The 11,656-nt window shown below is 41.2% G+C and overlaps 1 protein-coding gene across 1 annotated transcript; it reads right to left on the bottom strand.

Annotated features, from left to right (window-relative positions):
- Window positions 1-9,704: 9,704 nt before the first annotated feature.
- On the bottom strand, window positions 9,705-11,328 carry LOC142162072 (uncharacterized). The gene is given in 5 exon segments (XM_075218377.1): window positions 9,705-9,793; window positions 9,898-10,051; window positions 10,188-10,288; window positions 10,667-10,976; window positions 10,978-11,328. Coding segments are annotated over 5 exon segments (1,005 nt in total).
- Window positions 11,329-11,656: the final 328 nt, after the last annotated feature.

Here is an 11,656-nt window from a genome sequence, read left to right as displayed (position 1 = left end):
GTTAGGAAAAATTTCACCTCAATTGATTCCTTGTCGTGCGAAATTATTGACTTTGAAATTCTAAATTTCTCTCTTCTATTCTATCAAGATGGTGAGTACACGTGCTACCAGAGATGACCAGGCACCCACAACCCCTGCTAGAGCTGCCAGAGGCCGAGGCCGCGGTAGAGGCCGAGGACGCACATGCGGTACAGCCAGAACACCCGAGTGAGCTGCCATAGAAGAGCCACCAGTAGCTCTAGTCGGAGTGCAGGCACTTGAGACGCCTACTACTACTACCCCAGCACTTCAGGAGACCTAGTACAGTTCCTGAGCATGTTTGGTACATTAGTTCAGACGGGGTTGATTCAGGTTGTACCTACTACTTCACAGATCCAGGGAGGGACCCAGACTCCCACCGCCCCCATTCCAGAGCAACGCGTTCACATTGGTCAGGTTCTAGGTGTCATGGCGACACAGCCTGTGGTCCCATTTCAATATGTGGTAAGGATCTCTCGCCGAGTAGAGGACAAGTGGGTTTAGGAGAGAGAGGACAGACGAGGTCAGGAGAGAGAGTACAAGGAAGCGAGGAGACCTCGTAGACCGGAGAGATCCACTAGTACTTATTTTGGAGGCAGGGTATGACATGGTAGAGGTTTTGTGGGTAAGCCAGTTTAGTTTACGTTTCAAGCTTCGCACAGTGTTTCAGGTCTTTAGGGGTCTCAAAGTACCCGTACCGCACAGTTCCCATAGCCACATCATTAGCGAGGTTGTTTTGAGTACGGCGACACACGCTATGTGGTGAGGGATTTCCTTAGACTAGGGAGGGGTGCACCTCCACAGACTTCTCAGCCAAAGTGTGCTCCGTAGAGTTCCCAGGCTCAACACCAGTTGCTATCCCACCTGCTCAGCCAGCTAGAGGTGGAGGTTGGAGAGGTAGAGGTCGCCCTAGAGGGGAAGGCTAGGCTAGATGTTATGCCCTTCCTGCCGGCACTAAGGCTATCGCCTTCGATTCTGTTATCACAAGTATTGTCCTGGTCTATCATAGAGATGCATCAGTTTTATTCGATCGCGGCTCCACTTATTCTTATATGTCTTCTTATTTTGCCCCATATTTGGGCGTATCTTGGGTTTCATTGAGTTACCTTATTTGTGTTTCTACTCCTGTGGGAGATTCTCTTATTGTGGACTGCATTTATCGGTCGTGTTTGATTGCTCTTAGTGGTTTTGAGACTAGAGTCAATTTATTATTGCTCAGCATGGTAGATTTCAGTGTTCTTGGTATGGACTGGTTGTCGCCCCATTATGCTATTCTTGATTGTCATGCCAAAACTGTGACACTGGCTATGCCAGGTGTACCGCGAGTAGAGTGGAGGGGTACTTTAGATCCACTCCCAATAGAGTTATTTTTTTCCTTAAGTCTCAGCGAATAGTTGAGAAGGGGTGTGACACATATCTAGCTTATGTGAGAGATGTCAGTATTGATACCCCTTCAGTCCTAGTAGTACGGAACTTCCTTGATATGTTTCCAGCTCATCTTATGGGTACACCACCCAACAGAGATATTGATTTCGGTATTGATTTATTGTCGGGAACTCATCCCATTTCTATTCCTCCTTATCGTATGGCTCCTCCTGAGTTGAAGGAGCAGTTGTAGGAATTGCTTGACAAAGGTTTATTTCAGCCCAGTGTATCACCTTGAGGTGCTCCTGTCTTGTTTGTAAAGAAAAAGAATGGTTCTATGCGTATGTGCATTAATTATCGCCAGTTGAACAAAGTTACAGTGAATAACCGATATTGTTTACCTCGTATTGTTGATCAGTTTGACCAGCTATAGGGTGCATGTGTGTTTTCTAAGATTGACTTGCATTTAGGTTTCCATTAGTTGAAGATTCGGGAGCTAGATATCTCGAAAACTGCTTTTAGGACTCGGTATGGTCATTACGAGTTCCTTGTTATGTCATTTAGGCTGACCAATACCCTAGCAGCCTTCATGCATTTGATGCACAACATATTCCGGCCATATCTTGACTCATTCGTCATTGTCTTTATTGATGATATTCTGGTATACTCTCGGAGTCGAGAAGATCATGAGCAGCACCTGAGGACAGTGCTTCAGACCTTGAGAGAAAAGAAATTATATGCAAAGTTTTTGAAATGTGAGTTTTGGTTGGATTTAGTGGCATTCTTGAGGCGCATGGTATCGTGTGAAGGGATCAAGGAGGATCTGAAGAAGGTGGAAGCAGTGCAGAGTTGGCCCACACCATCCTCAACTATAGAGATCCGTAGTTTTCTTGGTTTGGTAGGTTATTACCGTCGATTTGTTGAGGGATTTTCATCTATTGCAACACCTATGACCAGGCTGACCCAGAAGGGTTCTCCGTTCTAGTGGACGGAAGAGTGTAAGGAGAGCTTCCAGAAGCTCAAGACAGCTTTGACTACAACCCCAATATTGATATTTCCTATAGGTTTGGGGTCTTATGCTATCTATTGTGATGCCTCGAGGATTGCCCTTGGAGCGGTATTGATGTAGGGCGGTAGGGTGATTGTCTACGCATCTAGATAGTTGAAGGTACATGAGAAGAATTATCCTGTCCATGATCTCGAGTTAGCTACTATTATTCACGCCTTGAAGATCTGGCGTCATTATTTGTACGGTGTTCCTTGTGAGATTTATACAGATCATCAGAGTTTTCAGCATCTGTTCAAGTAGAAGGATCTTAATTTGCTCCAGAGGAGGTGGTTAGAGTTGCTGAAGGACTATGATATCACTATCTTGTATCACTCGGGCATGGCCAATGTGGTGGCGATGCTTTGAGTCACCGAGCGGAGAGTTTGGGAGTTTGGTTTATTTAACAATAGCAGAGAGGCCCATGGCGATGGATGTTCGGGCCTTAGCCAGCTAGTTTGTGAGATTGGATCTTTCGAAGCCCAGTCGGGTTCTAGCTTGCGTGATTTCTCGATCTTCCTTATTTGATTGTATTAGAGAGAATTAGTATGATGACCCTCATTTGCTCGTCCTCAAGGACAAGGTTTTGCATGGTGATGCCAGAAATGTGACCATTGGTGATGACGGGGTATTGAGGATGCATGGTCGGATATGTGTACCCAATGTTAATGGGCTACGGGAGATGATTCTAGAGAAGGCCCATAGTTCGCGGTATTCCATCCATCCGGGTGCCGCGAAGATGTACCAGGATTTGAGACAGCACTATTGGTGGAGACGAATGAAGCATATAGTTGGGTTTGTAGCTCGGTGCCTCAATTTTCTGCAGGTGAAGTATGAGCACCATAGACCGAGTGGTTTGCTCCAGCAGATAGAGATTCTAGAGTGGAAGTGGGAGCGGATCACCATGAACTTCGTAGTTGGACTCCTACGGACTTTAAGGAAGTTCGATGCCATTAGGTGATTATGGATTGGCTGACCAAGTCCGCGCATTTCATTCCTATGTGTACTACCTATTCTTCGGAGCAGTTGGCGGAGATTTATATCCGGGAGATTGTTCGTCTGCATGATATCCCCATTTCCATCATTTCAGATAAAGGTGCACAGTTAACGTCACGGGTTTGGAGGGCTGTAAAGCATGAGTTGGGTACTCGGGTGGGGTTGAACACATCATTTCACCCCCAGACGAACTGACAGTCCGAGTGCACTATTCAGATTCTTGAGGATATGCTCCGTGCGTGTATGATGGAGTTTGGAGGTTCTTGGAATCAGTTCTTGCCACTGGCGGAGTTTGCCTACAACATTAGCTATTAGTCCAACATTCAAATGGCGCCGTATGAGGCTTTGTATGGTAGGCAGTGTAGATCCCCAGTGGGTTGGTTTAAGCCGGGTGAGGCTAGATTATTGGGTACAGACTTGGTTCAGGATGCCGTGGAGAAGGTTAAGGTGATTCAGGATAGACTTCGCACAACCCAGTCCAGACAAAAGAGTTATGTGGATTGGAAGGTTCATGATGTTTCCTATATGGTTGGAGAGCGGGTCTTGCTTCGGGTCTCGCTATGAAAGGAGTTATGAGATTTGGGAAGAAGGGGAAATTGAGTCTGAGGTTTATTGGTCCTTTTGAGGTATTGCGACATGTTGTGAAGGTTGCTTATGAGCTTGCCTTACCTCCCAGCTTGGCAGGAGGTCATCCGGTATTTCATGTTTTGATGCTCTGGAAGTATCACGGTGATCCGTCACACGTGTTGGATTTCAGTTTAGTCCAGTTGGACAAGGATCTATCTTATGTTGAGGAGCCGGTGGCGATATTGGACATGCAAGATCGGAAGCTGATGTCAAAGAACATTGCATCAGTGAAGGTTTAGTGGCGGGGTTAGCCGGTCAAGGAGGCGACTTGGAGACCGAGCAGGAGATACGCAACCACTACCTTCATCTTTTCACCACTTCAGGTATGTCTCTATGCTCGTTCGAGGACGAACAAATGTTTTAAGAGGAGGAGGATGTAACGACCCGACCGGTCATTTTAAGAATTAATGCCCCGATCCCCTATTAACTGCTTTCCCCGTATTTGTTTCTGCTATTGTGAGTTGTCGGGAGGATTTGTTTTGAGTTTCAGAGTATTTTGGGACAGTTAGTCCCCAAATGAGAGATTAAGCTTTAGAATTTGGACCGTAGTCGGATCAGTGTTAAGACGGCCTCGTAATAGAATTCCGTCGATTCCTTAGCTCCATTGGGTAATTTCGGGCTTAGGGGTGTGTTCAGATTGTGTTTTTGAGGTGCATAACTTATTTAGGCCTGAAATGCCGAAAATTAAATTTTTGAAGTTTCCAGATTGATAGTGAGATTTTGATATCGGGGTCGGAATCCGATTCCAAAAGTTGGAACAACTCCGTAGTGTTGAATGTGACTTGTGTGCAAAATTGGGGTAAATCAGACTCGATTTGGTTGGTTTCGGCATCAGTTGTTGGATTCTTGAAATTTCAAGTTCTTTAGGTTTGGATTGGAGGGTGATTCGTGGTTCTAGCATTGTTTGATTTGATTCGAGGGTTGGAATAAGTTCGTATGATGTTTTAGAATTGGTTGGCATGTTTGGTTAAGGTCCCGGGGGCCTCGGATGAGTTTCAGATGCTTCACGGATTGGAATTTGACTTAGGCAAAATCTGAGATTGCTAAACCTATCATAATCGCACCTGCGTGTGTGGACCACATGTGCAACACTGTAGAAGCAGTTTGGGAACTGCAGGTACGGTCCAAGGCCTAATTGGAGTTGGTCGCAGATGCGGCCCAAGGACCGCAGAAGCGGACCGCGTTTGCGAGTAAATGAGAGCAGGTGCGGAATCTATACCTTTAATGAAATCTCGCAGGTGTGAGTCCCAAGCCGCAGAAGCGGGACCGCAGGTGCAGTCCCATGATCGTAGAAGCAGAAATCGTTGGGCAGAAATATGAAAATCGAGGGTTGAGTTCATAACTTGGAAAATCAAATTTGGAGCTCGGGGTAAGGCGATTTTAGGAGGATTTTGAAGAGGAAATCAGTAGATAACAATTCCTAATCCCTTTCTAGTTGTATTCCATTAATCTAATCTTAGTTTTGCTATTTAATTTCGAATTTGGGGTGGAAAATTGGGAGAAACGAGGAAAAGTTCCCCCAACTTAAAATCTGAGTTTTGAGGGAGATTTTGGTGTCGGATTTTGATGATTTTTGTTTGAGTGTGCTCGTGAGTGAATGAGCGTTCATAATCCTTAACTTTTACCCGATTCCGAGACGTGGGCCCAGAGAAGAGTTTTGGGCGTTTTTCTATTTTCTCGTCTTAGCTTTGATTTCATTATCTAAATTAGTTGTTTGTAGTTGTATTTACGTTATGGTATTTAATTTGATTAGATTTGGGTTACCTAGTTCGAGGTAAGTGGCTCGTCTAACCTTGTGTGAGGGAACTCCTCTTAAGATTTTGGTACTATTGTTATTTGAGTGCCATGTACGTGAGGTGATGAGTGCGAACACGTGCTAATTATTGCAAAACCCCGATTTCATTAAGCAAATATCTGTGGTTCCTTTTTATTGAATACTACTTGTATTTAAAGCCTATTGTTTAGCTTAGGAAAGCATGCTTAAGTGACTTAACTGTACTATCTGCTTAAACTGTTTACTTAAATTCTGTGCAGCATGTTTAGAGTAGAAATCTCAGCTTTTCTTGGTATGAACTTGAATAGAATTGTAGACTCTTTCTTGAGACTGTTGTATGTTTACTTTGGGACCACAGATCGATATTCCGGTAGATCCCCCTGCGTGTTTACTTTGGGACTACGGATCGGTATCCGGTAGATCCCCCTACACATTTATATTTGGGACTACGAGACGACACCCGTAGATCCCCTTGCATATTTACTTTGGAACTATGGATCGGTATTCCGGTAGATTTCCCTACACATTTATATTTGGGACTACGGGACGACACCCGGTAGATTTCCCTGTACTGGATATTTACTTTGGGACTACGGATCGGTATTCCGGTAGATCCCCCTGCACATTTACGCTTGGGACTATGGGGCGATATCTCGGTAGATCCCCCCTGTTGCTATCTCTATATACTGAGTTATATTCTTTTTATTTTTTTAATTCTTTATCGACTGTTAGTACTTTAATCATACTACTTCATTTCATACTGCTTACCATATATATATATATATAGGACCATGACCTTTCTCATCACTAATCGACCGAGGTTAGGCTGGGCACTTACTGGGTACCGCTGTGGTGTACTTATGCCCTTTCCTGCACATGTTTTTCGTGTGCAGATCCAGGTTTTGTTGCTCAGTCGTTCTACTAGTGAGGTAGTCTATATAAGAGACTTCGAGGTATATCTGTCGCGTCTGTAGATCCAGGAGTCCTTCTCTATTTTTCCATTTAGCTTTAGACTTCCTGTATTTTACTTTCGGTTAGACATTCTGGAGTTAGAACACTATGTAGTTTTCCATAACTTGTGATTTCATGAGATTCTGAGTTTTGGGAGTGCCTTGTGTTCAGTTTGTGAGAGTGAAATTGTATATGCCGAGTGGCATTTTTAAACTTCTCTATTTTATTACTCATATTTTTGCTAGTTTCGTATTGTTTTCCTTTTTTCACAAATTGTTAGGCTTATCTAGTCATAGAGACTAGGTGCCGTCACGAGGAAGAACTTGGGTCATGACATATAATTTATATAGCAAATGACAACACTTACGATCCATTTTGTTTCGGTGATCTTTGCCCCTAAATATCAAATTTATTGAATGCATTCCAAAAAGACTTATGATTTTTCTCAAACTGTGAGAACTTTAGTAAGTGGGGGATCATGCGAGCATACATTTCAATGTGTTTCAATCCATCCTCATATGGTTCACTATATATGGAAATACATATCAATCTTTTTCTCATTCAAGTCCAATATCCCCAAAAGAAAATGCGTCACATCATCATCATTTTCTGAAGGTAGCCGACATGGAAAAAAGATTTTATCAACCTCTGTCCAAGCAATTCCACATTTAGATGGTCACCCCACACATATGGTGTGAGAACCAATTGATTATCACCACACCAAAACTCATCTGAAGCATCTTCATTGAAATATTTATACACAAGTAGCATATATTTATCAAAAACTATATCTGTAGTTGTGCAATGAAATGGATGGCACAAGGGTGGTAGCATTCCTTCTTTCTCAAATAATACAAGGCAATGTCAATGTTCTTCATAAAAAGGCAACAAAAAAAATCCATTAGTCATAAATAATTAAAAAATAATAAATTAAGAAGAAAAAAAAGAAATGTCTTGTAAATTATCAAACCTTATCATCAAGTACATAGCTACTATCTGAAAGCTCAAGGAAGAACATTTTGCTACTGATTTTTTGATTGTACAATTTATATGGATTCTTAATCATACCATTTGTGTGTGTGTGTGTATGTATATATATATATATATATATATATATATATATATATATATATATATATATATATATCAGTTTGTCCCCTTAAAATTTTGAAAATATCAAAGTTAGAAGTCAATTCTTAATTAGAAATGCATAATTTCAAAAATTAAGGAAACTTGGTCCTGAAGTTAATGTTGGAAGTTCAAAAATTAAGGACAGGTAGTCCTTAACTTAGAGTTACAAGCACAAAAATTAAGGATATGTAATCATAAACTTAGAGTTACAAGTTCAAAAGTTAAGGACACTTGGTCCTTAACTTAGAGTTGGAAGTTCAAAAATTAAGGACACTTGGTCCTTAAATTAGAGTTGGAAGTTCAAAAATTAAGGACACTTGGTCCTTAACTTAGAGTTACAAGCACAGAAATTAAGGACAGATAGTCCTTAACTTAGAGTTACAAGCATAGAAATTAAGGACAAGTAGTCTTGAACTTCGAATTCCTAGTTCAAAAGTTAATGACATGTAGTCCTGAACTTAGAGTTACAAGCTCAAAAGTTAAGGACAGGTAGTCCTAAACTTAGACTTACAAGCTCATAAATTAAGGGCAGCTTGGTCCTGAACTTAAGAGTTGGAAGTTCAAAAATTAAGGACACTTGGTCCTTAAGTTAGAGTTACAAGCACAAAAATTAAGGACAAGTAGTCCTGAACTACGAGTTCCAAGTTCAAAAGTTAAGGACATGTAGTCCTGAACTTAGAGTTGAAAGTTCAAAAATTAAAGACTCACGATCCTGAAGTTAGAGTTGGAAGTTCAAAAATTAAGGACAGGTAGTCCTGACCTTAGAAGTTGAAGAAACAAATGTAAGCAATTAAGAAATAATGAATACATTTAGGGACTTACACTTTTTTTCCACCTTTCGTTTTCTCCTTGCCCAACCACCCAATGAATTTCTTCAATAACTTTTCATTATCTTTGGCATAATGAAAAATACATGTACGAGTATATTTTGATTTTATCCAGCCCGTACACTCGGGAGTATTTTCATTGTGCGCCATCAATATTCCTCTTTTGTTTTTCAGTTCAAAAGGAGATTTCAATTGACAACTAAGATTCTTATTCCTTTTCCCTCGACCAAGGTCTTCTTCAACATTTCCTTCAACATCCATAGACAAGCCCTTATCAATGCTCATTTGTGTAGTCGGAGGAGTTGGATTAAGAATAGCAAATGATGGACCATAAAACCAATACTTCTCTCTTCCTTTTCATAGTATATTGGTTAACAACTTCATTTTTGTTTTGCTGTGCAAGCAACACTACATATACATTAGTTTTCTGCAAGTCTTCAATTTTGGGACAAATTGTCAAATGAAGAGATAAAAACTCAGGACACAAGTTTTGAAATGTCCTGACAATTTGAAGTATGAATCTAATATTAAGGACACAATTCTTCAAAATGTCCTTAACTTCTAGAATTTCACCTGAATAAATGAATTTAATACCTGGGTTGGGCACCCTGTCTTCTTGTATTTCTTTAACAAATAATGGAGCTGAGATATTGCTTATGCTTGTTCTATCCATTGCATTTTCTTTATGTTGCTACTGTTCTCCATGTTATTTGCTTGCAAGTTCACAAGATTCTTCAAATATTTACAAGAGCTAACACAATTAGTACTTGTTACTAATCTTTGACTAAAACTAACATGTATAAGATGAAAAAATTTTTGTCTAGCCTTTTGCAACTGTCAAGATCATGCCAGTTAAATCATTATCTTGACTAGCATTGTCTTTAAGTGAGTGAGAGAGGTGTAGAGATATTATATGTTCCTTCTATACACTTGCAAAGAATCTCACTTATGCTTGTTCCTTGGGTATTTACTATGTCTTGAGATTGTCCTCCACTACTCTCTTTTGAAACTTCATCATCTTGATGTTCCACTTTCTTTTAGTTTGCTCTGCAAGAAAAACTACAACAATTAAGAAGGGAAAAATTAGCAAATCATGCAATAATGCGGCCTTGTTGAGAGTAAACTGGGTACAAATTTAATTTTTCAAAGAAAGAACTTAATACATATGTTGTCCACCCTATCTTCTGATATTTCTTTAAGAACTGACGGAATTGAGATATCGTATGTTCCTTCAGCATATTTATCTTGAGATTGCACTCCATCTTCTTTTTTTTCAGCTTCACAAGATTCTGTAAGATTTACAATTAATACTTGTTTCTAATAATTTACTGAAACTAACATGCAACAGATCATGAAAATTCCATCTAACCTTGATTAGCATCATTAAAAATTTCCAAAATTCTCTTTAAGGGAGAGAGGTGTAGATAGTTCATATATTACAACAACAACAAACCCAGTTTGATCCCAATAGGAGGGGTCTGGGAAGGGTCATCTGTACGCAGACCTTACCCCTACCTAATGCAGGTAGAGAGGTTGTTTCCAATAGACCCTCGGCTTAGGAAGGGCAAGAAGAAGAAGAAGAGGAAAGCAAGGAAGGAAGAAAGATGTAAGAGAAAAGAAAAGGGAGAGATAAAGGATAAGTAGTACCAAATAATAGCAACAGAGAATACAATACCTTAGGCGAACAAAACCACATAATGTCATAAAAAAACCTAAGCATATTAAGAGACATGCATGCTTCTAAGACTATCAGTGAACAATTACAAACTACATACTAACCTTCTACCTTAATCCTCGACCTCCACACCCTCCTATCAAGGGTCATGTCCTTGGTAAGCTGAAGAAGCGCCATGTCCTGCCTAATCACCTCTCCCCAATACTTCTTAGGCCTACGTCGACCTCTTCTCAAAGTCTCCATGGCCAACCTCTCACACCTCCTGACAGGAGCATCAATGCTTCTTCTCTTAACCTGTCCAAACCATCTCAGCCTTGACTCCTGCATCTTGTCCTCCACGGAGGCTACTCCCACTCTATCCCGGATAACTTCATTCTTAATCCTATCTCTCCTGGTACACCCACATATCCATCTCAACATCCTCATCTTTACTACTCTCATCTTCTGTACGTGAGAGTTCTTGACTGGCCAACACTCAGCCCCATACAACATAGTCGGTCGAACCACCACTCGATAAAACTTACCCTTAAGTCTTAGAAGCACATTTCTATCACACAAAACACTGGAAAGTGAGCCTCCACTTCATCCATCACGCTCCGATGCGATGTGCGACATCTTCGTCAATCTCCCCGTTACCCTGGATAATAGACCCAAGATACTTAAAACTCGCTCTCTTGGGGATAACTTGAGCATCAAGCTTAACCTCTACGTCTGCATCATGGGTCCCGTCACTGAATTTGCACTCCAAGTATTTTGTCTTGGTTCTACTCAGTTTGAAACCATTAGACTCCAAAGTCTGTCTCCAAACCTCCAACCTCGTGTTAACTCCTCTACGTGTCTCGTCAATCAACACTATATCATCGACAAATAGCATGCACCAAGGCACCTCTCCTTGGATGTGACGCGACAATACATCCATCGCCAAGACAAATAAAAATGGGCTAAGAGCCGATCCCTGGTGCAACCCCATCACCATGGGGAAATGCTCCGAATCACCACCCACAATCCTCACCCGAGTCTTAGCATAATCATACATATCCTTAATCACCCTAATGTACGCTACCGGAACACCCCTAACCTCCAAACACCTCCGCTACCGGAATTCCCCTAACCTCCAAACACCTCCACAGGGCCTCCCTCAAAACTTTATCGTATGCTTTCTCAAGGTCAATAAACATTTGCACACATTTGCACACAATCTCACTTATACTTGTTCCTAATGGGTTTTTTACATCCTGAGATTGCAT

Source organism: Nicotiana tabacum, chromosome 7 (assembly GCF_000715075.1).
Source record: "Nicotiana tabacum cultivar K326 chromosome 7, ASM71507v2, whole genome shotgun sequence".
NCBI lineage: Eukaryota > Viridiplantae > Streptophyta > Magnoliopsida > Solanales > Solanaceae > Nicotiana > Nicotiana tabacum.
This window is presented reverse-complemented; position numbering and strand designations above follow the sequence as displayed.